Genomic DNA, 26,779 nt, shown 5'->3' with positions numbered 1-26,779 from the left:
TGTGTGTGTGTGTGTGTGTGTGTAAGTGACCAGCTACCAGACAGCATTGATTGTGTGTGTGGAGACGAGAGTACCAGCTGTGAAAGGTAATCAGAGGGGTGTGTGTGTGTGTGTGTGTGTGTGTGTGTGTGTGTGTTTGTGTGTATGTGTGTGTGTGTGTGTGTGTGTGTGTGTGTGTGTGTGTGTGTGTGTGTGTGTGTGTGTAAGTGACCAGCTACCAGACAGCATTGATTGTGTGTGTGGAGACGAGAGTACCAGCTGTGAAAGGTAATCAGAGGGGTGTGTGTGTGTGTGTGTGTGTGTGTGTGTGTGTGTGTTTGTGTGTATGTGTGTGTGTGTGTGTGTGTGTGTGTTTGTGTGTATGTGTGTGTGTGTGTGTGTGTGTGTGTGGAGACGAGAGTACCAGCTGTGAAAGGTAATCAGAGGGGTGTGTGTCTACTTGTTTGCTGGACACTGAGGGTGGAGAAAGGCATAAGTATAGTGTAGCTTCTGAGAACACTTGGGTAGTGTCGGGGACCAGAGATATGTGTGTAAATGCATTGACTATTTTCTAAACAGGGAGAAAAGATGAGAAAGGAAGGATGTGCAGGCATTGGAGAGGGTCCAAAGAAAGTTCACAAGAATGATACCAGGTATGAAAGGGTGAACGTATGAGGAGCATTTGATGATGCTGGGCTGTATTCATTGAAGTTCAGAAGAATGTGTGGGGTCTCATAGAAACCTATCGAATATGGAAAGACCTAGATAGAGTGGATGTGGAGACATTTCCTATGATGGAGTCCAGGACCAGAGGGTATGTTCTCAGACCAGAAGGACATCCTTTAGAATAATGAGGAGAAATTTCTTTAGCCAGAGGGGAGTGATTCTGTGGAGGCCAAATCATAGGGCACAGCATATTTAAAACAGAGTTTGATAGGGTTTTGATTATTCAGAGTATCAAAGGTTACAGACAGAAGGCAGGAAAATGGGATTGAGCAGGACGATAAATCAGCCATGGTGAAAGGCTAAGTACTGCTCCTAAGTCTTATGGTTTTATATAATCTGTCTGAATGATATTGAAGAACAATAGTGTGTAGGGTACTGAACAGGTCTCTCGACAGGCTGTGTCCTCTTTTATATCTGCATTAGAGGGCAGTTTATATCCCACATGAAAGACATGGATTGATCGGCAGCTCCTCAGAGTATCAGAGATATTCAAGCCTCTGCGGTGTGTTTGAAGCACCGAGCTACTGATTCAGAAGTGACACACACACAAACTGTGGGAGGAACTTGGCAGACTCTTGCTTGTGATTCAGTGGTGGAACCACTGTCCCACAGCTCTCTATGAAGGCTATGGGTAACCATTTTACTTCAGAAGTTTCTAAGTGTCAACACCTGGTGTATTGACATCAAACAAGTATTTCAGCAATGCCTCTTACATATTTGCCTTCTGCATCTGATTGGCCAGATATATATGGCATTCCAAAGGTATGAATATTGCAAATTATATTGGTTTATCAGCAATAATGCATGTTTATGTGGATATAAACCTGCCAGTTATTATGGTTAATGTCATATTTAAGGAACTGGTGCCGTGTAAATCCATAGTGCTATGTTTATTACACAAAATCTTTTATAGTCCAGTTATCAGTATTGCACTTGCCTTTTACCTCACACCTAATGGGGTTGTCACAAGGGCAGAATCATCCACCACACACATGGGATACTGGCCTGACTAAGCCTCTACTTGCACAAACTATAACCTCAGCATCTATAAATATCTCACTTGTGTCAGCCCATCCCTGTTGAGTCACCACCACAAAGCACAAGAGGAAATATGCTCCATCACTCCCGAATCAGAAGGCCTACCAACCTTCCCACATTTGTTAAAACTCAAACAACTTGAGACAAAGTCCAAAGTACATACCGTATATGTACATCTACAACCATTTTCTCATGGGCCTACTCAATAAATCCAATGACTGTGATCGAATCAATGACAGACCACACCCACTGGCTGTACAACCCATGTTCAACAGACAATAAACTGGGCCAATGCAAAAAGAAAGAAATAATTCAAGGATTCAAGATTCAAAGCACATTTATTATCCAAAAAATGTATAAATTATACATCTTGAAATTTGTCTGCTTACAGGCAACCGTAATAATCAGCAATAATTATCGAGAAAATGAGATGAAGAATCCTTTATAAGTGAGTCCATAGGTTCTGAGAACAGCCCTGAGATGTGGCAAGCGAAGATGAGTGAAGTTCAAGAGCCTGATGATTGAGAGGCTAAGACGCCTGGGTTGCTCGTGAAAATAGCTTCCATATAGTGATTTGAAGAGTTGGGCTGATTTTAAGTGACAGAAAACATGTCAGTAAATAGTAAAATAGCAGAAGTAATTTTTCAAATGGGAATGTAATCTTGGAGTAAAATGAAACTGTGCTCCAAAACTCCTTATGCATTAAGACCAACTCCCTCTGAAAGGGCTTTGGGACACCTAGGTGGAAGTAACCTGCTTATTGTATCTGCACTACAAATTATAGGAGCATTTAAAACTAATTCCTTCCAGATTAAGGAAGCACATTCTCCGCTTAAACATAAAGTTCAAAGTTGAAAATAAATTTATTATCAAAGTACATATAGGTCACCATATACAACCCTGAGATTCATTTTACTGCAAGCATTCTCAACAAATCCATAACAGAATAATAACCATAATAGAATCAATGAAAGACCACACCAATTGGGTGTTCAACCAGTGTGCAAAAGACACAAACTGTGCAGATACAAAAAGAAAGAAATAATAATAATAAATAAATAAGCAATAAATATCGAGATCATGAGATGAAGAGTCCTTGAAAGTGAGTCCATAGGTTGTGGGAACAGTTCAATGATGGATCAAGTGAGGCTGAGTGAAGTTATCCCCTCTGGTTCAGGAGCCTGATGGTTGAGGGGTAGTAACTGCTCCTGAACCTGGTGCTGTGAGTCCTGAGGTTCCTGTACCACCTTCCTGATGGCAGCAGTGAGATGAGAGCATGATCTGGGTGGTGGGGAAACGTGATGCTGGATGCTGTTTTCCTACAACCGTGTTTCATGTAGGTATGCTCAATGGTGGGGAGGGGAAACATCTTCCTTAAAAGTTCCAAAGCTCTCTAACTTAATCATTCTCCACAACCCCCTAAACAAAGAGATTTATCCATATCTCTACTCAGCTACTGGCTTTCAAATTCCTAATGACTTTTTAGAGATTATGACGACATATTAAAAGAAGTACATCCAGTACTTGAACAGTTGTCTAAGTAACAGCTTACAGAAATTTAATATCACCCTTTCACTCCTGCATCCTCATACCCCTCTTTATCAAATACAAATTACTCCAGGCATCTCCTAATTTTTTTTTCACTTTTTCACACCACTCCATGCAATTCATGGATTTCAGCCGAGCAATGACAAACCTGAAGATGTGATCAGGTGGTGGTGTGGAGATACATCTCTACCAAAGAAGTCCTTTCCTCTGCTACCCTACAGGTCACCCTTAGGCAAAGTGTAGCCCCTGCTTAGCCCCCCGATCAGGGTCACATGAAGTAATGGGAGCAGATGGTGGAAGGTCATATGAGTAGCTGCTCCATATCACAAGTCCTGGTTATGTGACCACTGATGCCAGGCAGACAATCTCTGAGGAGTATTGATAATGGTTGGGGTCACCCGTCTTGTAAAGACACTGCCCAGAAGAAGGCAATGGCAAACCACTTCTGTAGAAACATTCGCCAAGGACAAGCATGGTCATGGAAAGACCGTGATCACCCACTTTGTATGACACAGCAGACAATGAATGAAAGGAGTGGCTACCTAGTGAGCTGACTGTTGCTCTGTCCTTTACCCCTTAATAGTAGATCCACACATTATGTGCTCTACACAAACCACATTTAAACCAACAAAGCCAATGTAGGCTTAAGAGGTTCCTCATCATTAATGAAAGGAAGAATTGAGCAATTCTCAGCCCTTTCCTTTCTGTTCTCCATATTGAGAGTGCAAATGACTGATGTTATATCACTGCTGTACAATTGATGCGTATGCAAAAAATAACAAGACATTATTTCTTCACTCTAATGTTTGCAGCCTTACCTTGTTTTTTAGAAATATCTGGTTTACCCAGTTGGTGAAAGTCTTTTTTTGCACAGCCATCCGTTGCTGCTGAAGTTCCTTGATGCGGCCTTTCTCAAATTCCTCATCCATCCTGACCTTGGGGTTTAAGACAAAGCAAAGTAGGGACAGTTACATTACTGCCTTCAGCTTGCATAGTGAACAGAAACTCATTTCAGAAACACAGTACTCAGCTTGCCACTGTGAATGCTTCAGAAAGTACTGGCCATTGTTCATTGTAGTTCTGCCTGCTAACCTCCCAATGCGAGGGAGGAACCAGTGACGAGAAGAGTGATGGCTTTTTGTGAGCAGCTTATGAAAGTGAATAAACTTTTCATCAATAATTTTGCAAGGGTTTCACAGGACAACAACAGGTTGAAGGCGAGTCATTGTTCTCTGAATGATGCCCTGAATTTGACACAGCAACTCTTCCTACACCACGAAGATTCTAAGTTAAAATTTTACATTGACAGAGACCAGAAGAAGAAAAGCCCATTTGGAGCATCATTGATAATGTTGTCCAGTTATACCTGTTCTCCTGACAGCTCAGAAACTTTCTCCTGTTGAAATGACTGACTGATAGTATTTCAAAAATTAGAACTTCAAAAATCCTTTCAGATAGTGGCAATATTACAAAACACTAGATTAATATTTCTTTCCAATTTATTTACTTTCCCTCAATTTCAGCTGAAACACTGGCCAATGCCGAGAACAGCAACCCAACTCCATTCTAATTCACTGTCAGTGCTCATGTTCTGCTTTGATCAGCTGTTCCCCATCATGGAATTTCAGTCTGGGACCTAAATTGTTCTGTATTTTTCATTCCCCCCCCAAAGAAAACTATCTCCAGCCTGCTAGAATCTGAATCAGAAACAGAAGATGGTGGAAGGACTCAGCCACAAGGCAGAGCAGCATCCGAGGAAAGAGAAACCAGTTAACCAGTTAACATTTTAGCACAGAGACCCTTACTGGAACTGGGGGAAGAGTAGAGTGGTTACAAAGCAGACCTGGGGAGGAAGAAGTGAGATGTAAGACAAAAGACTGTATGGGCGCAGAAACATGAGTACTGACCATGAGGGAGGCATTTTTATAGAAACGTAGTGAGAAAAGGACTTTAAGCATGATAGTAGTAAATAGGGAAACAGCAGTTTACCTAATGACTAAAAATTCAGATAGTTAGATAGATAGACAGATAGAGTGAATAATAATAGATAGAGTGGACAGCCAGCGCCTCTTCCCCAGGGCACCACTGCTCAGTACAAGAGGACATGGCTTTAAGGTAAGGGGTGGGAAGTTCAAGGGGGATATCAGAGGAAGGTTTTTTACTCAGAGTGGTTGGTGTGTGGAATGCACTGCCTGAGTCTATAGTGGAGGCAGATACACTAGTGATATTTGAAAAAAACTACTAGGCACGTATAAGGAGGAATTTAAGGTGGGGGCTTATATGGGAAGCAGGGTTTAAGGGTCGGCACAACATTGTGGGATAAAAGGCCTGTACTGTGCTGAACTATTCTATGTTCTATGTTTAGTGTAGAATCCTAGAAGTTTACAGGATGGGAGCCCATCATAGATCCCTATAGAACAGAAATGACGCCTTGGCCCAACCTGTCCATGCCTATCCATGTGAATCCTATAGAATCCATACCCTTCAATGCCTTTCCTAGCCAAATAACTGTCCAAACGCCCTTCAAACATTGCAGTTGTATCAGTCTCCATCACCCTCCCTCCGCCAATGGCTCATTCTATATAATTAGAGGCTTCTCTATGAAAATCCTGCCCCTCAGATCTCCTTTAACATTCTTCCCTCTCATTCCAGACCTTGTCCCTTTAGGTTTAGACTCACATATCCAAGGAAAAAGATTCTAACTATCTGCCCTCTCGATGCCCTTGATAATTTTATGAACCTCTATAAGGAAATTTTTCAGCCTCCTATATCTTTGATAATAAACTCAGCCTATCAATCTCTCCTTTGTAAAGTTCACTTCAGGCAACTTCACTAGTGGATCACTTCAGCACGCTTTCTGTAATCTAGCAAACAGAACTCAGAATTAGAAACAGATCACCGGCATATGTCACCAAATGCGTTAACCTAGTGTCAGCACGACAATGCACTGCATGATATAAGTAAATCAATTTCTGTAAGCATACATCTGTATATTAAATAATAGAGCAAAAACTGAAATAATTTAAAAAGCAATGAGGTAGTGTCCAAGGGTTCAATGTCCATTCAGAAGTCAGATGGCAGAGGTGAAGAAGCTGTTCCTGAATCACTGAAGCCTTCAGTCTTCTGTACCTCCTACCTGAGGGTACTATTGAGAATAGTATTGTACATAATACTCCAATTGCAGGTTGGCTAATAGTTGTAACACGACATCCCAGCTCTCATACTCTAGGCCTCAGCCTGTGACAGGAAACGATCCAATGCCTTTGATACTACCCTATTTAAGGGAGCTATGAATTTATGAAAAACACTGCCCAGAAGAAGGCAATGGCAAATCACTTCTGTAGAATAACTTGCCAAGAACAAGCATGGTCATGGAAAAACCATGATTGCCGGCATCAGTAAGACATGGTGATAATAATGGTGATGATGAACATACGCCCCAAGGTCATTCTGTATGTCAACACTCCTGAGGTCATTATCATTCACCGTAGATGTCATTCGGATTGGACATCCCAAAATGTAAACTGACTGGTGTAATTGGGGGTGGTGAGGGTGGGGAGACAACTTTATAAACAGCTGCATCTGTGTCAAAAGCACTTTTGGCTTACTTCATTAAATACTTTATTTCTTCTGACATTATTTGCCAAGAATTACTGTGCACTGACTGCAACAAAAGTAGCACAGACTTCCTTTAGTGCAGGTTTCTCCTTTCATACGGGTTGGCTTAGCTTAGTTATGAAGAGCAATTAGCAACTCAGAATGCTGAGCTTATAAATACAGATCTAATATGGTTAAGCAGCGGGGCCTGTTCCTTAAACAGGAATTCTCTTTAAGCTTGAAATACTTATGCAGAATTGTTGATTCAATGCAACTTCAATGTTCCACATATACACAATTTCTCTGGTTCTCTTTTTTAACAGAATCTCCACATGGTAATCGTGTCCTACTGAAGAGCTAGACTTTGGAAAATCAAAGTTCAAGGAGGTGTATATAAATATGAGGGAGAGTCAGTAAGGCCGAAGGTTGTGATGAAGAATGCTCTTTTGTCTTTTTAAAGATAAGTGGAATTTGCATATTAACAGAAAAGATCAGCATCACTAATATTAAGTCTTTAACCTGGTCACTTTCCTCTCTAAAATATTGAATGACCTCGTTTTTGAATTGGGCTGTGCCCTACTATAGTATAGATAACACGAACTGGAGTGAGTATAAAGTTCTGTTTTATTGCGGCTTATAAAAGGGTGTGCCAGCTTGAGATTCTGTTTTTACAGATAAAGCCGTGCCAATTTCAAAAACAGAAACAGAAACAAAACAATATTCAAGCACAAATTCTGCTTTTCTTAATTGTGGCAATTATTTAAAAAATATATTTATTGATCACTTATCTTAAAACCAATGATTAAAGAATAAATGAAATTAGTGTCTGTACACAACAGTTAGTAATTGCTCCTTTGATAGCTTTAAGGTATATGCCTACATGTAAGCACATGTGATAATACCTTTGTTGTTGATTAGCTCTTCTATTCATTGTCATTTTATCAACCCAATCTTTCTTTTTCCTGGTCTTGTATCCAATGATGTTTTTGCAAATATCAAAGACGGAGGTCTTAGTCAGAAACTGGTCCTAGACTCCCCCACCAAAGGAACCATTCTCTCTAAATCCACTTAAACTAGTCTAGTACCTGATGGCATGAACATTGAATTTCCCAATTTCAGCTAAGCTGCTTCCCCCTTTGTGCCTTTTTACTCTCTTCCTGATATACCCAGTTCTTCCCACACCCACCCCAGCTCCCATCACCCAGTTTCCATCTCCACCTGCCCATCCCACACTCTCTCTTTCCACTGCTCAGCTCACCTGATGATTTTCTTTCTATCCTTGAGGGCTGGCTCTTCATATGCTGTCTCCAAAGTAAATTTCCAAATTCAAAATAGATTTATTATCAAAGTACATGCAGGTGTCCCCTGCTTTACAAATGTTTGCTTTATGCCACTTCGCTTTTACAAAAGGCCTACATTAGTAACCTGTTTTTGCATTACAAAGAGGATTTTCGTTTTTACAAAAATTTTTCCCATATAAATTGATAGTTCTTCACTTTACACAATTTCAGCTTAAGAAAGGTTTCATAGGAACGCTCTACCTTTGTAAAGGGGGGGGGGCACCTGTATATGTAACCACATATAAGCCTGAGATTCATTTTTTGCGGGCCTTCACAATAAATGCAAAGAAACACAACAGAAACAATGGAAAAACTACACACAAAGAGAAACAATCAACGTGCCAAAGACAATGTTGTGCAAATACAAAAGGTAAACAAAATAATAATAATATATGAATAATATTGAGAACAAGAGCTGTAAAATCCTTGCAACTGAGTTCATAGATTGCGGAATCAGTTGGAACCTGAGTGTTGGGGTTCACTCTGGTTCAGGAGCCTGATGGTTGAGGGGTAGTGACTGTTCAGGGACCCTGGGCTCTGTACCTCCTTCCTGATGGCAGCCACAGGAAGAGAGGGTGGTCTGGATGATGGGGGTCCTTGATATTGGATGCTGCTTTCCTGTGACTGCTCTCAGTGGTGGGAAGGGCTTTACCCGTGATTGTCTGGGCCATATCCACTACCTTTTATAGAATATTCTGTTCAAGGGCATTGATGTTTCCATACCAGGCCATGATGCAGCCAGTCAGTATACCCTCCACAATGTATCTATAGAAGTGTGTCAAAGTTTTAGAGAACATGCTGAACCTTTACAAACTTCTAAGAAAGTAGAAGTGCTGCCTTGCCTTCTTTGCAATGCCACTTACGCACTGGACCCAGGACAAACCCTGAGCAATTTAAACTTAGTGACCCCACTGCGGACTGGCTCCTGGGCCTCTGGTCTCCTCCTCCTGAAGACTATGGTCAGCTCCTTGGTCTTGCTGACGTTGAGTGAGAGGTTGTTGTGGCACCACTCAGCCAGACTTTCAATCTCCCTCCTATATAATGATTTGTACCCCCCTTTCATTCCCTTAGATCACAAGGATTATTTTTGCCGCATAGACTATGAATTTTGTGTCAGGTCTGAGATTTGATCTCTCAGAAAAGTAAACCATAATTTTCCAACAGAGAGAAGAACAATGTCATCTGGGCTACACATCACCATCACATGCATAAAATTATGAGCATTGATATGTCGTAGCTTTATTGCCTCTCAATCCCACTCTGTCTTTAAGATCGTCACTTAGAGTCATAGAATTGAAGAGTACAGTGCTGAAACAGGCCTTTCAGCCCATCTAGTCTGTGCTAATCACACTTATTCTGTAATTTGAGCATTTTCTTCAGCCTTCTGCAGATTTCAGCCTTGAATATGCTCAGCCACTTATCTTCATAGCCTTCTGGAGTAGAGTATCCCGAAGAATATGAGTAAATACATTTCAAAATTCACTCCAGTACAGGTGATAAGAAAATAATTGGGCAATGAGTGGGAAAATTACCATTTTACACAATTCATCAGAATTTTGAATCTTGATTATACGAATGGGTTCTCATTATCAAATAATAAATATTGTACATTAGAGCCATATATATATATATATATATATAGTTAATGCTCAATAGTAAGATTAATTTCTGCTTTGGACAATTTATTGATTTCCAGTATGAAGTCAGTCAAAATAATTATTAACTTACAGTGCTTCAGCATCATGTCAATTATTTGATTTGCTAATTGGCACATGGATTACTTATTTTCAAGCATTCCTTCTTTGCTGATTGACAGCATGAAGGTTTTCATATTCAGAGAAGGGGAAAGTTACCAAGAAATTGCATTTCTGTAGACTCTATCACAGCCTAAGCAGAGATTTTCAAAGCACGTTCACTGTTGTAATGTGTAAACCACAACTGGTTTCTCGTCAGCAAGAGCCAGCAGGGTAACTTTGCCACTCTAAGCTATGGACAAATATTGGTGCAAGTCCTCCGTTCCTCAGGAAGCCGGTGTCTTTCATTAACGCCTCACCATACAGAACATGCCCTCTTTTCATTACTACCATCAAGGAGGAGGTTCAGGAACCTGAAGATACACACTTGACATTTTAGGAGCAGCTTGTTCCCCTCCTTGTAACTTATAGTAACTTTATATGTATTGCTGCTTAACAACAAATTCCGTGACGTATGTCAGTGATAATAAAGCTAATTCTGATTCTTCTTCAAAATGGGCACCAGAGAAATGGAGGGTTGCACACTCACCTGAATGAAAAGGTTGAGTTCAAGTCTCACCCCAAATTGAAAATCTTGACTGATAGCCCAGTACTATGTGCAGTACTGATGGAGTGCTACATTGTTAGAGACCTTGTATGCTCCCTCAGGATGGCATAGTAATAAAGAATATCATTGCACTATTTAGGACAAGAGGTGAGGAGCTAATCTTGATCTCCTTACTAATATTTATCCATCAACTAGAATATGCTGTAGACTGGTTCTGTGAACAAGCTGCCTGTCAAATTTCAATTGTTATAGTGGTAATACTTCAATGATACATAATTAGCTGCCATATGATTCTAGACCCAAAACTAATAGACAATAGACAGTAGGTGCAGGAGTAGGCCATTCGGCCCTCCTAGCCAGCACCGCCATTCACTGTGATCATGGCTGATCATCCACAATCAGTACCCCGTTCCTGCCCTCTCCCCATATCCCTTGACCCCACTATCTATAAGAGCTCTATCTAACTCTCTCTTGAATGCATCCAGAGACTCGGCCTCCACTGCCTTCTGGGGCAGAGCATTCCACATATCCACCACTCTCTGGGTGAAAAAGTTTTTCTGCATCTCAGTTCTAAATGGCCTATCCCTTATTCTTAAACTGTGGCCTCTAGTTCTGGACTCACCCATCAGCGGGAATATGCTTCCTTCCTCCAGTGTGTCCAATCCTTAATAATCTTATATGTTTCAATCAGATCCCCTCTCATCCTTCTATATTCCAGTGTATACAAGCCCAGTCACTCCAACCTTTCAACATATGACAGTCCCGCCATTCCGGGAATTAACCTTGTGAACCTACGCTGCACTCCCTCAATAGCAAGAATGTCCTTCCTCAAATTTGGAGACCAAAACTGCACACAATACTCCAGGTGGGGTCTCACCAGGGCCCTGTACAGCTATAGAAGGATGGCTTTACTCCTATACTCAATTCCTCTTGTTATAAAAGCCAGCATGCCATTAGCTTTCTAAGAAATAGAAACTCAAATGCTTCTTTGAACTATTGTTTGTCCAATTAATAGAACAAAAGTGGGGCCTCTACTGAAAGGACAGCACCTCCACTCTGAAGCGCTGGATTGATGTATTTAATTTTGCCAGGCCAGCTTTTAAGCTTCTGGTACTGTCGAGAGTACAACTGTTTGCAACATGGAGAAACAGATACACGCCTGCATCTTAAGAAGGCTCCTCGGAAAGGCTTGCCGACCAGTGTTCCTCATAGTCAGGCTTTTGGGTGTCACTGGATTGAACGTTTACTCAGCAGCAAGTGTACAGTGGACTGATGTGATTTAATTTCAAATTTATTTCTACAAATAGTCCATTTAATTAAAAACTTGACAGAAATATGAATAGTTACCAAACATCAGAAGAAAACAAGCAAAAATCTCAGGAATATAAACTGAGATCGCCTACCAGTTCTCCAGGACACCTCTTGTGATTTTCATCGACAGTGCCGGCCTCAGAGTGTTAAGGAGCAATGTGCGCTCAACACCACTCCACCTGCAGTGAGTCAGGATTTATTCCTTTAGAAGTCTACTCTAACTCTGATATAACTTTTTATTTCTGCATGTGACCTTTGATAATGACTGAAAGGCATTTACAGTCATCCTCCTCCTCATCGGCCAGCCAACCACCTGACCCACTGCATGGTTAAAGGCCATTCAAAACAGAAAATGAATGCAATTGGCAGGGGTGGGGGAAAGCAGCACTTCCTACACAAAAGGGCAATGATTAAGTCTGCAACTGTGTCAAATTATTAACATCCATGTTATCTCCCCATTGGATGAAATCACAGCTGTATACAGTCTCATGCACTTAAATCTTAGTTACCAAGGGACCACTAGAGATTTGGGCCCAAATCATGGATGAGAAAGACAGGATAATACAGGCACTTTTAATATACTTCAAAGGAACATTCAAAGTCATAAGTCCAAGTCCATTTTAAAGATGAGCTTTATTTGTCACGTGTACATCAAAACATACAGTGAAATCCATCAACCATCAACACGGTCCAAGGAGGTGTGGGGGCAGCCTGCAAGTGTCACATGCTTCTGGCGCCATCGTAGTGTGCCCACAACTTAATAACCTTAACCCGTACATCTTACTTGTGATGGGGTAGGCACCAGAAACTCCAGTGGTCACAGTGAGAACACACAAACTCCTTACAAACTACGGCAGGATTCGAATTCCAATCGATGCTGCAAGGCATTGCACTAACCACTACACTACTGCGTCACCCCTCGAGAGGCATACAGTGGATGGGATAGACAGCCAGTTTATTGTCATCTGAACAAGTCCATGTGTGCACAGATGTCATGAAAAATTCACCTGCAGCAGCATTACAGGAACAATGCACCATATAAGCAGTATTTATCAGAAAACGCATAAACTAAACATGAATTATATTAAATTGTTTACAACGTAAATAAGAACAAATTAAGTCCATTTTTGTACAACATGGTCATACTATTGCTAAAGTGTCCTGATTAGGGTTCTGCAGATTAAGTGGTTGAAGGGAAGTAGTTGTTCTTGAACCTGGCAGTGCAAGGCTTGAGGGTCTATACCTCCTGCCCGATGGTAGCTACCAAAGCTGGCATGGACCTAATGGTGAGGATGTTTGATAATAGGTGTTGTCTTCTTGAGATAGCATTGTCTATAAATACAACCAGTGGTCTGTGATTTGTTGGGCAGCCTACTGTTGTCTGCAGCCTCTTACTTTCCTGTGCATTTGAATCGCCACAGCAGACCATGATGCAGCATACTTTCAGCAGTAACTACCTTCTTGCTGGGGTCCACCGAACCCTTGTTTAATGCTGTTGCATTAAACAGTAAGTGTTAAATGATAAGCCTAACCTCCTTGCCCTCCGAAGAATGTAAAGCATCCGGTACGTTTTCCTTCTGGTTGCATCTCTGTGTTTGGCCCAGGACAGGTCATCCTATATGTTAACACCAAATTATTTAAACCTTAGATTTGCAAGTCTCTCAACTACACAGCTAGGTAGTTTGTTCCATGTGTCCACAGCTCTCTGTGTAAAGAAGTGCTTCCTGATGTTGGTCTGGAATCTCCCTTTAACCTGTCTCCACCTATGGCCTCTTGTCCTCGTTGATGGATTAATTTTGGAGTATCAGCTGGCATCCTCCTTACTTCTACCCTTAATGATTTTGGATCATATCTCCTCTCATTCTCCGCCTACTCAGGCTAAGAAGATTTAACTCTTTCAATCTTTCTTCATAGCTCATACCCTGCAGACCTGGAATGAGTCTTGTTGCCCTTCCCTGGACTCTCTCCAGTGCCTTCACACACCTCACGCAATATTGAGATCGAAATTGTACACAGTACTCAAGGTGTGGCCTCACAAACACAGTATACAGCTAAAGGAGAACGTCTCTGGTCTTGAACTCCACTGAGTACATTATATAGCCCAACATTCTATTAGCATTCCTAATCGCTTCTGTGCATTGTCTAGGTGTTGATAGTGATGAGTCTCCCAGGACACCCAAATCCTTCTCATGCAGTGCACTTTTTAACTCAAGACCCCCCATTGCATATTTATATCTAATATTTCTACATCCTACATGTAATACTTTACATTTACCTGCATTAAATTCCATCTGCCATTTATCTGCCCACTTCTAGATTTTGTTTTGATCTAACTGTATTGATTTGGTTACCTGAATGTTATCAGCCCATCCCCCTAATTTTGTGTCATCCGCAAACTTTGCTAATTTATTTGTTATGTACTTATCCAAATCATTAATGTCAATTAAAAACAGCAGCAGCCCCAAAACCAATCCCTGCGGAACCCCACTTTAACATCTTCCAGGTGTGAAAATGATCCTCTCACCATAACTTGCTTTCTGTTTTTGAGCCAATTCTGCACCCGTTCGCACACCTTACCCTGAATCTCTACCTCCTGTAATTTGATTATTAATCTTCTGTGGAGTACCTTGTCAAAAGCCTTCTGAAAGTCCAAGTAGATGATATCAACCGCTCTATTGTCATCATAAATTTTAGTTGCCTCTTCACAGAACTCCAACTTATGAGTAAACCATGATTTCCCCTTTCTAAACCCACACTGGCTTTCTGTTAACATGCCTGTTCTTATCAGCTGCTTTTTCACCTCACTCTTTATTATTGTTTCCATTATCTTACCTACAATATGCATTAAGCTTATTGGTTTATAGTTACCAGGGTCAGTGTGGTCACCCTTCTTATATACCAGGACAATGTTAACCCATTTCCAGTCCTTAGGGATATAAAACTTCTGTCTCTCTCCACTGCTAATTCCCTAATGTTTACCCTCCTTCCCTTCCTTAAACTCAAAAATTATTCCTTCCCGTTGAGTGCGAGGTGGCTTCTGCAGCACCACTCAGCCGGGATCTATCTCATTCTGTTAAGCCAATTCATTGCTAGAAGTTTCAATGGTGAATTTGAAGGTGGCATTAGAGCTGTGCTTAGCAGTACAGAAGGGTGCTTAGAATGTGGAGCTGGGGGGGGGGTTCTAATCACTCAGACTGAGTTGCCCCCATGTCAGCGAGAAGGAGATGTTGTTACCAATCCTCAGTAACTGAGGACTGTTGACAAACAAGTCGAGTATTCAGCTGCAGAGGGAGGTACAGAGGTCCAGATCATAAAGATTGATGATAAGCTTGAGTGGGATGATTGTGTCGAGCACTGAGCTGTAGTCAGTGATCAGCAGCCTGACATGAGAGTTTCTGTTGTCCAGCTGGTCCAGGGTGGAGTGAACAGCCAGAGAAATTGCATCTGCAGTTAACCTGTTGTGGTTAATTGGAACAGATCCAGGTCACCTCTGAGGCAGGGGTTGATACATGCATAACCAGCCTCCCAAAGCACTTCATTGCAATTGATATGATATCTAACCTAACTAAGCAGAGGCAGATTGGAAGAGATAAGTTTTAAGCAGGAACCTAAAAAGATGGGCAGGGGTGTTTGGAAATGCAATACCAGAGATCAGGGTCTGCACAGCAGGAGACATGATCTCCAAGGATGGGTTGAAGTAAAAAGTGTGTGAGGGGACAGAGAGTGCAAGAGTTTACACTGAAAGAGAGGTAGGGCCAATGTGAGGATTTGGACAAGATGGCGAGACTGCAATTTTGTACTCTAACTAATGCTTTCTACAGATTCTTATAGAAGAATTCCTTTGCACATGAAATACTATTCAAAAGCTATTTGAAATATTTGAGATGACCTTTTGGATTTAGAAATATTCCCATTCTTTTTTTCCCAGTATTTTTAATTTGTTACTGGATCACAACTAATGATAACAGAACAGTGATTCAGTTACTAACTATCAAAAGGCATAAATTTAAATTACACAAAGGTAGTTAGGGAATTGGAATGTAACTAATTAAATAAACTACATTAGAAAGTTCATATTGGTAATGATGATGGTGAATTTATGGTGCCTTTCCTGCCATAAATGACAGAATATTCCTGAAGACACTCAGGTTGGGTACTCAGGATGTGCACAGCACAACTGGCAGGTGTATTTACAGACATTTTTAATCTCTCCCTCTCCCAATGTAAAATACCCTGCTGCTTCAAAACATCCACCGTTCTCCCTGTACCTAGAAAGACCAAGGTAATATGCTTGAACGACTGGCGTCCTGTCGCACTCACCTCAGTAATAAGCAAATGCTTTGAGAGGCTGGTCAAAGATACATCTGCAACATGCTATCACCCAAATTAGACCCCTTGCAAGTCACCTACTGACACAACTGATCAACAGACGATGCAGTAACCACAGCTCAACACCCCGTCCTTACACATCTGGAGAAGAAGGATGCTGATGTGAGAATGCTGTTCTTGGACTACAGTTCAGCATTCAACACCATAGTTCCATCCAGGCTCGACAAGAAGCTCAGAGACCTCGGCCTTCACCCTGCCTCGGGCAGCTGGATCCTGGACTTCCTGTCAGATCAACAGCAGGTGGTAAGAGTGGGTTCCATCACCTCTGCCCCTCTGACCCTCAACACAGCTGCCCCTCAGGGCTGTGTCCTAAGCCAATCTCCTTAACACATGTCTGTATCGCCACCCACAGCTCCAATCACCTAGTTAAATTTGCAGATTATACTACACTGATTGGCCTAATCTCAAATAATAATGAGGCAGCCTACAGAGAGGAAGTCATCACCCTGACACAGTGGTGTCAAGAAAACAATCTCTCCCTCAATGTGCAAAAACAAAGCAGCTGGTTGCGGACTACAGGAGGAAAAGTGACAGGCTAGTCCCTATTGACATCAGTGAATCTGGGGTTGAGAGGGTGAACAACTTTAAGTTCCATTGGTATACACATCACCGAGGATCTCACGTAGTCTGTACATACGGGCTGTGTGGTGAAAAAGGCACAACAATACCCCTTTCACCTCAGATGGTTGAAGAAGTCTGGTATGAGCCCCCAAATCCTAAGAACTTTCTATAGAGGTACGATTGAGAGCATCCATACTGGCTGCATCACTGCCTGGTATGGGAACTGTACTTGCCTCAATCACAGGACTCTGCAGAGAGTGGTGCTGAAAGCCCAGCGCATCTGTAGATGTAAACTTCCCACTATTCAGGACAGTTACAAAGACAGGTGTGTAAAAAGGGTGCGAAGGATCATTGGGGACCCGAGTCACCCCAACCACAAACTGTTCCAGTAGCTACCATCCGGGAAACATTACCACAGCATAAAAGCCAAGACCAACAGGCTCCAGGACAGCTTCTTCCAGCAGATCAACAGACTGATTAATTCATGCTGATACAATTTATATTGACTGCCCTGTTGTACATACTATTCATTATAAATTACTATAAATGTCACATTGCACATTCAGACAGAGATGTAAAGATTTTACTCCTCATGTATATGAAGGATGTAAGTAATAAAGTCAATTGAATTTATTTCTTTAATAATGGGGATGTGTAAATGGTGTTTGTATTTAAAGTAGATGCTTCTGCTTATTTTAACTCCAGTGCCGGGTGCATTGCATTCTTGTTCTTATTTAGTTTTAAGTAAACTTTAGATGGTAAGTCTAGTGTCAATAAAAGGAGCTCATTGCCCTCAGTATAAAGAAGAGATAGGGACAGCCTGGAGTTCACTCTGGACAATAATAAGTACAGAGCTATTATTGTGTTTTCTTACAGATACCTTTTTGTAAATATTGGTGTTTTTTTCACTACTTTCACTAATTATTGTAAGTTTGATTTTTGACACATCTAATAAACACCCTTGCACTGAAGTGCTAAGTGACTCCAGCCATTTTCCTCTGGTAAAGTCAAAGGTCACATCCCATGTTTTTAACATATAGTGTCACAGTGGGGTGCATTCAGCTCGGGGGAGAGTGGGATTGCGGTCTCTACTGCCGATGAATTTGACCAGAGCAGAAGTCCAAGGAGGAGGTTGGTGAGGCCGTTGTTCTGGAGTAGTTGCTGTGGGTTCCTCCTCCAGACACCAGAACATGTGTCGGAGAGCGTGAGCCAGTGGGAGGCTCTTGGCCTGCAGTATAACAAGGTCCACAAGGGGCATCATCACAGCCATCATTCCAAAACAACAGAGACTCCAACCCTCCACGGGACTCTCAAGGTAACTCAGCAGAATTGGGGAGTTACCCTGCGAGAAACGAGGGCAAATGTAAATTGTTCTAAGACTTTTATTTGCTACCGTTGTCATCAGTTAGGTCTTATGTACTGTATGTATCCTCCCAAGAAGCCCAAATCGTCAAGTATGTGCTGTGTATCAAGAGAGGGAGAATGTGATGGTGATGGCAATGATTGTGAGTGTGGGAATGGAAAACAAGCAGAGCATGAAGAGAAAGAGACTGTGTTTATAATTGTCAAAGTTAATGGAAAGCCCGGTAAAGCTCTTTGAGATTCTGGTATTAATTAAGGAAAGTCATGCTCCTGCCTTTGGGGTTGATGACAGTCACCAAACAGCTGCCCAGTGTGTCCAAGGTGTTTGGAGATGTGAGCCACTGGCAGAACTCATTCCTGAGCTGGATGACCACAAGCATTTTATGAAAGTGGGGGTGCTGGAGTAGCTACCAGCTGCCACAATTCTGGGGAGAGACTAGTCGGTGTTACATGAGTTACTGAGGAAGGGAAATGGTCAGTCACAGCCAGGGGCCCAGGAGTACACAGAGCTGTTTCTCATTTTGTCATGGCTCATGCTAAAACTAAATCAATGGCTAGGTTACAACCTCTGCTGGACTTGGATGGTAAGGGAGGAACCAAAAGGCCAAGAATGTCACAACAGCAACATGCCATTTTCCTGACTGGGTTGATATTTAAGGCCATAAGACCATAAGATATAGGAGCAGAATTAAGCCATTTGGCCTGTCAAGTCTACTCCACTATTTCATCCAATTTTCTTCTCAGCTCTAATCTCCTGCCTTCTCCCTGTGTCCCTTCATGCCACAACCATCCATCTTTGTACTGATTGGTGATGATATTGAGAGGGTGTTAACTGGGATGTGTCACAGGACATTGTCACACTTCAAAGTTTGTATCCTTTTTTGAAAGCTTTATGAAAATGTTTCAGCTGGGGATAACCACACTATGTACTCAGGAGGTTCAGCTTTTAGCATTCTGCACCCGAGTAAAGATTCAGACAGTAGAAAGTTGGTGGTGCCAAGTGGTTGTAGGCCATTGGTCTCAATCTGGCACACACATTACCATTGGAAAGACACCTTGGGTGACACAAAACTTACCTAAGATTAGATAGTTGATTTTTCTGGCCTTCCACGTACACTGGCACACGAACACATTGCAGCACGTGTGCAGAGTGTCAAAGAAAACAATGTTCTCCGTTAATCTACCCAGTACCCCTGCAGTCCATGCCAATAATGACCACACCATTCAGGCGCATTGCAATGGACATTGTTGGCCCACTGGACAACAGCTGCTCAGGGTACCAATGCATACTGGTGGTGGATGATACTGCAACCCAGTTTCCTAAGGCATTCCCTCTTTGCTTTCTTACCACACCAAAGCTATTTTCTTGTGAAGATAGCTTGTGAAGCTATTTTCTTCACACCTTGTCCAGCTATTTTCTTGTGTCGGTGTTTCTGAGGAGATCCTTGCTGACCAAGGAACAAACTTCACCTTATGACTGGTGGCTCATCTGCATAAGGAGCTAGGGATCTTGTCAATGGTTGAGAGGTTCAATCAAACATTGAAGCACAGGTTAAGGAAATTGGTATCTGACACTGGGAAAGATTGGGACAAGTGGCTACCATTTTTACATATTAAAACCCACTAGAAGACATGATATGACCAGCAGGCCAGCCAGCGAGAATTTGAACCAGGGCAGAAGGCCCTGCTACTCCTACCATCATCCCCTAGTAAGCTCTTTGCTCAGTGGCAAGTCCATTTACAGTAGTGAGAATGATGAGCCCAACTGCCTATGATGCTCTGCACCCAGAGAAGGGGAAGGAGTGTCCAACGTATCACGTTAATCTCTTAAAGGCCTGGAAAGAGAGAAGGGTTCCTGCCAACAACACATCTCTCCTGGCCTGCCAGATTGCAGACTCAGAAGGTGTTGTGAAGGCCTTAAAGGGGCCTGGGAAGGTTGACCTTTCCCATCTCAATGGCCGCCAATCAGTGAAACTGCAGATGGTGTTGGCTGACTTTCCACAGCTATTCCAGCAGGGACCAGGGCCAACAAAGGTCCTAAAACAGTCCATCAGGATCAGAACTGACCAAGGGTCAGTACACCGATAGGATGCAAGAGTAACTTGTGGGGGCCCTGAACGATGAGATTCAGACAATGCTGGAGTCAGCTAGAGAGTGGAGCAGACCTATCATTATCATCCCCAAGAAGCTTAAGGTAAAGGAACCCTTAGGAAGCAGTGATCACAATATGATTGAGTTCAACTTGAAATTTGATAGGGAGAAAGTAAAGTCTGATGCAACAGTATTTCAGTGAAAAGGAAATTACAGTGGTGTGAGAGAGAAGTTGGCCAAAGTAAATTGGAACGAGATGCTGGAAGGGATGACAGCAGAGCAGCAATGGCACGTTTCTGGGAAAAATGAAGAAGGTGCAGGGCAGCTGTATTCCAAAAATGAAGAGATACTCACATGGCAAAATGAATACAACAGTGGCGAACGAGAGTAGCCACAGCTAATGTTAAAACAAAAGGGAGGGCATACAACGAAGATAGAGGTTTGGAAAGCTTTTGAAAACCTACAGAGAGCAACTAACAGAATCATTAGGAGAAAGGTGAAACATGAAAGCAAGCTAGCAAACAATAACAAAGTGGTTAGTAAAAACTTTTTCAAGTGTGTAAAAAGTAAAAGACAGATGAGAATAGATATAAGACCACTAGAAAATGAGGCCAGAGAAATAATAACGGGGAACAAAGAGATGGCAAATGAACTAAATGTGTATTTTGCATCAGTCTTCACTGTGGAAGACACTAACTGTGTGCCTGATGTTGCAGTATGTGAGGGAAGAGAAGTGGGTGCAGTTACTGTTACAAGGGAGAAGGTGCTCAAAAAGCTGAAAGACCTAAGGGTACACGAGTCACCCAAACAGATGAACTGTACCCTAGGGTTCTGAAAGAGGTAGTGTTAGAGATTGTGGAGGCATTAGCAATGACCTTTCAAAAAATCATTGGGCTCTGGCATGGTGCCAGAGGATTGGAAAATTGCAAATGTCACTTCACTCTTTAAGAAAAGAGGAAGGCAGTAGAAAGGAAATTTTAGACCAGTTAGCCTGACCTCAGTGGTTGGGAAGATGTTGGAGTCAATTGTTAAGGATGAGGTGATGGAGTACTTGGTGACACAGGCAAGATCGGACAAAGTCAGCATGGTTTCCTTAAGGGAAAATCTTGCCTGACGAACCTGTTGGAATTCTTTGAGGAGATTACAAGTAGGATAGATAAAGGGGATGCAGTGGATGTTGTATATTTGGACTATCAGAAGGCCTTTGACAAGGTGCCACAATGATGCTGCTTATCAAGTTAAGAGCCCATGGTATTATGGAAAGTTACTGGCACGGTTAGAACATTGGCTGATTGGTAGATGGCTGCGAGTGGGAATAAAAGACTCCTTTTCTGGTTGGCTGCCAGTGACTAGTGGTGTTCCGCAGGGGTCGGTGTTGGGACCACTTCTTTTCATGTTGTATATCAATAATTTAGATGATGGAATAAATGGCTTTGTTGCCAAGTTTGCAGATGATACAAAGATTGTTGGAGGGGCAGGTAGTGTTGAGGAAACAATTAAGATGCAGAAGGATTTAAACAGATTAGGAGAATGGGCAAGAGAGTGGTAAATGAAGTACAATGTTAGGAAATGCATTGTCATGCACCTGGGTAGTAGAAATAAATGTGCAGACTGTTTTCTAAATGGGGAAAAAATCCAGGAATCTGAGATGCAGAGGGACTTGGGAGATCTTGTGCAGAACACGATGAAAGTTAATTTCCGGGTAGAGTCGGTGGTGAGGAAGGCAAATGCAATGTTAGCATTTATTTCAAGAGGTCTAGAATACAAGAGCAGGGATGTGATGCTGAGGCTTTATTTGGCCCTGGTGAGGCCTCACCTTGAGGTATTGTGAACAGTTTTGGGCTCCTCATCTAAGAAAAGATGTGCTGGGACTGGAGAGGGTCCAGAGGAGGTTCAAAAGGATGATTTTGGGAATGAAAGGGTTATCATACGAGGAATGTTTGATGTCTCCAGGTCTAAACTCACTGGAATTTAGAAGGATGGGAGGGGGGAATCTCACTGAAATCTTTCGAATGTTGAAAGGCCTAGACAGAGTATGTTTCCTATAGTGGGGAAGTCTAGGACAAGAGGGAACAACCTTAGGTTAGAGGGGCGTCCATTTAAAACAGAGACGCAGAGAAATTTCTTTAGCCAGAGGGTGGAGAATTTGTGGAATTTGTTACCACAGACAGCCATGAAGGGCAGCTCATTGGGTGTATTTAAGGCAAAGCTTGTTAAGTTCTTGATCAGACACGGCATCAAAGGTTACAGGGAGATGGCCGGGGAATGGAGTTGAGGAGGAAAAAAGATGATCAGCCATGATTGAGTGGCAGAGCAGACTCGATGGAACAAATGGCATAATTCTGCTCCTATGGCTTATGGTCTTAGGAAGGATGACACCCCGAAGGTATGCATTGAATCCCGGAAGCTGAAAGCCACTGGTTTTTTGAAGTTTATTCTATGCCCCGCATTGATGACCTGCTTGGAATGATTGTGCAGGCAATATTACATTGGACCTTTGCAAAGGCTACTGGCAGGTTCCCCTGGATGACTAATCAAAACTCCTGACTGCCTTCCACACGCCCTTGGCTCAGTTTCACTTCACCGTGATGCCCTTTGGTCCTAATGGTGCACCAGCAGCTGAGGGACTGCATGCTCCTTGGCTGTGAGGACTACAGTGCAGACCACCCAGATGACGTGGTCAGAGCACCTGGACCAGCTGGAGAAGATCCTGGGGAATATTCATGCTGCCAGTTTTACCCTCATTCTACAGTGGGTGAAAAGGGAAACCTGATACCCTGGCTACCAGCTGGGACGTGGGCATTGGGGCAGTACTGGCCCAAAGAGGACATGGAGAAGAGCAACCTGTCCTTTACCTGGGCCGAAACGTCCTCCCAAGGGAAACCAGATATTACACCATTGAAAAGGAGTGCCTGGCCATGAAGTGGGCCCTTGGCAGCCTCTGGTACTACCTCGTCAGCGGAGAGTTTGACCTTTACCCAGACCACGGAGTGCTGGCAGGGAGTCAGACAATGAAGGAGCATAATGTCAGAGTGACTCAGGGGTACCTGGAGCACTAACCCTTCAAGTTCTGTGTCCAAAATAAAGCAGGGACAGGGAATGTTACTGCAGACCTCCTGTCTCAGCTGCCGACCATTGTCACCACAGGAAAGGAGATGGGAATGGGTAATGTGTCATAAAGCACTCCTTACACACATGAATTCACATTGACACAAACAATGCCTTGTCATTCTGTTGTTGTTGAGGTGAGTGTACACGCTTCCTCATTATATTCTCATAATTAACCCACTGTTCCTCCCCCACCCACCCGCATCGTTACACACATTCAGACACCAATGTTTAGTTTAATTCCAATCTTTATTTGTACTTATCTGTGTGTACAATTGTGTTGAATGTTCTGCTGTCCCACGAAGTCGTCTCCCAGCAGTTCTGTGGCATTAGCTGGGTCCTAAACCAAACTGATGTGCTCATGTTGGTTTTATGGTGCCTTTCCTGCCATACACAGCGGAATATTCCATTTCCTTAGTAATGGGGATGTGTAAATGTCTATATTGTATATTATATTTAATGTAGAGTCTGTTGCGAGGTGACACTTCATCTGTGAGACTGTTGGTGAGACCTGGCATAGATTGCTGAGCACCTATGCTCCTTCCACCAGAAAACGCAGGACCTCCAGTGGCCACCCATTTTAATTCTACTTCCCATTCCCATTCCAACAGGTTAGTCCATGGCCTCCTCTACTGGCACAATGAGGCCACTCTCAGATTGGAGAAGCAACACTGTCTGGGTAGCCTCTAAATCGATGGCATAAACATTGATTTCTCGTATTTTTGGTCATTGAAACCACCCCTTCAACATTCCCATTCCCATTTATCTCTCTGTTCTTATCTCCTTACCTGCCATCATCTCCCTCTGGTTCTCCACCCACTTCCTTCCTTCCATGGTCTTCTACCCTCTCCTATCAGATTCCCCCTTTTCACCTATCAACTTCCCAACTCTTTACTTCACCCCTCCCCTTCCCAGTTTCACCCATCACCTCCAACCTTGTACTTCTTCCTCCCCTCCCTCCACCTCCCTGCTCTGACACCTCATCTCTCTCCTCAGTTTTGATGAATGGTCTCAGCCTGTAACAGTCAACTGTACTTTTTTTCCATAGATGCTGCCTGGCCTGCCAAGTTCCTCCAGCATTTTGTGTGTGTCACTTTGGATTTCCAGCATCTGCAGATTTTCTTTTCACTGCATTTAAGGTAGATACTTCTGTTTATTTTGTAATATGATTGTAACTGCATTGTGGGGTACATGATACTCTAATTCATGTGTAGTCTTAAGCTAACTTTGTTGGTAATTGAAGATGGTATATCCTGGTGCCTGTAAAAGGAGCTCATTGCCCTCAGCATGGGAGAAGGATCAGGTCTGCCTGGAGTTCACTCTGCACAATAAGAAGTACGGAGCTATTATTGTGTTTTCTTACAGATATCTTTTTGTAAATATTGGCTTTTTTCACTATTTTCACTATTTCTGTAAGTTTGTTTTTTGATGCACCTCATAAACACCCTTGCACTAAAGTGCTAAGCAACTCCAGCCATTTTTTTCTCTGATAAAATTAGGATCATAACTCATATTTTTAACATTCTTACTCAATGTCAACAAGACCAAGGAGCTGGTTATTTACAGGAGGAGGAAACCAGAGGTCCATGAGTCACTCCTCATCGGAGGATTAGAGGAATTTCAAATTCCTCGGTGTTATCATTAGGGATGCAGTGCTGCTGCAGCTCACTGGCACCTCTGTTAAAAAAGTCAAAATAAACAAGTGGGGAGTTTAACAGCGGCCGCATGTTAAATAGAGGGAATTTTACGGAGGTGGGGATTGGGGAGAGGGGGTGGTGGCTGGTGGGGAAAGTACCACTAATAACATCAGAATATTTTATTGTTCTTGGTGAAATCCTGGAGCTGTGACCATTTTGTGAAATTCTTCCTTGCTCGACTCATTGTTCCAGCATACCCTGCTGTAGCTTCCCGCCATTTCACTGTCTCTCTCCAGCCGAGGGACGACTGTATACAAGTGTGGGCATTTTTCCACTCTTTCCAATGGGTACCATTGGATTCTAGGAAGAAGCTACATTAAGCAAGGAATGATCATCGAAACCTAAGGTTAAAAGTCGAAAATAATGGTAGAAAAATTCACTGCTCGCTTATCTTCGGCCTGATCTTGATGAAATATTCAAGGTAATCATCCAAAATCCACTTCTATACCTGGATAAAGTGAAATTAGTTTTTTTACAAGCCAAATGGAAAAAAAAACATTTCCAGGCTGTAATCTAGTTTTACGTCATTTCAACTATCATTAATAGTGGATCAATCCCTTTGCCTCGCTTCACCAACTGTAGTTGAATGGAAAGGGGCTCTTGGTGTTGAGAGGAAAAAGAGTAATTTAGTGAGGCAATGAATGAAACAAGATGCATTTCCAATCCTCCCAAATGATTGCTCTCCTCCTCGTTAACATTTGTCATTTCCAAAATATGATATTTTTATACGTATAGATATGATGATAATTTAAGTAAAGATTGAAGCTTCTTTAACCTTTTATATATTTAAAGACTAAACAGGATCTGTATTGGTCTAACCATGTGTGAGGATATTGTGAGTATCAACACTCACAGGTACACTTCCTGTCCAACCATTTCTGTGAGAGAAACGGTATGAGGCAGAGTTGCCAACCTACCGCTTTTGATACTAATATTCAGCAATATTTGTGGCTTTAGCAATAGTTCATTACATGTTCTTTTTTCATACTTGATTACTTGGTTCCATTTTAGGTGGCTAAAAGAGTAAAAAGCTTATTTGCTTTATTTCTGTTATTTTTATACCTGCTTAGAAACACTGCAAAGCGCTGCGGGCCCTGCTGTCTGCTCTGACTCAGTCATATTAGTAAAACTACACCTGTGGTGGTCCGTGGATTACTTGCGAATACAAAAGTAAATTCTCACTAACAACCATATGGCTTCTAAGCAAACAACATTAACTTCTTTCTTTCGTAAACAAGCTGAGGAGTGTAACAAGAGTAACGTACAAGAGACTGATAACAGTAAAAGGGACGAAAGCTGTGTTTCGCCTGCTTCACGTTCAAATTTTCTAACCGGCTCCAAATGAAGTTCTGAATGTAATGGCCCTTCGAAGTCAGGCTTGTATCCCTGTTCAGATGTTTCATTGTACCAGTTATACACTTAAATGTAGTGATGGGCTTTTATCTTGTTAATGTCTTAACTATCACTATATTTCTGTGGAGCTCTGGAATTCATGTATTTCTTTCATCTTGGTTTAGTGCTTGACATTGTATGAAGCCCTACTCATATACATGTGTGTGTATATATATATAAAATTTGTGTACCTGCTCATTACATGAATGAAGCAAGGAAGTTGCCCAGTACACAAACTGGGTGTGACATACGAGGGGTGATTGATAAGTTTGTGGCCTAAGGTGGAAGGAGTCCATTTTAGAAAACCTAGCAATTTTCAATTATCTGAAACAGAAATAC

At 42.2% G+C, this 26,779-nt stretch overlaps 1 protein-coding gene across 1 annotated transcript in view; it reads right to left on the bottom strand.

Moving 5' to 3' along the window:
* The window catches only part of sptbn5 (spectrin, beta, non-erythrocytic 5), a 311,695-nt gene extending 299,658 nt beyond the window's left edge, over positions 1 to 12,037 (bottom strand). The window contains exons 1-2 of the mRNA XM_059987546.1: positions 11,933 to 12,037; positions 4,110 to 4,226 (exon numbers count right to left, since the gene is read on the bottom strand). Of these exons, the coding sequence (XP_059843529.1) occupies positions 4,110 to 4,220 (111 nt within the window). The 5' untranslated portion in view covers positions 4,221 to 4,226; positions 11,933 to 12,037. The remainder of the gene's footprint in view (positions 1 to 4,109; positions 4,227 to 11,932) is intronic.
* Positions 12,038 to 26,779: the final 14,742 nt, after the last annotated feature.

The sequence above is a fragment of the Hypanus sabinus genome, chromosome 2, assembly GCF_030144855.1.
Source record: "Hypanus sabinus isolate sHypSab1 chromosome 2, sHypSab1.hap1, whole genome shotgun sequence".
Classification (NCBI taxonomy): Eukaryota; Metazoa; Chordata; class Chondrichthyes; order Myliobatiformes; family Dasyatidae; genus Hypanus; species Hypanus sabinus.
This window is presented reverse-complemented; position numbering and strand designations above follow the sequence as displayed.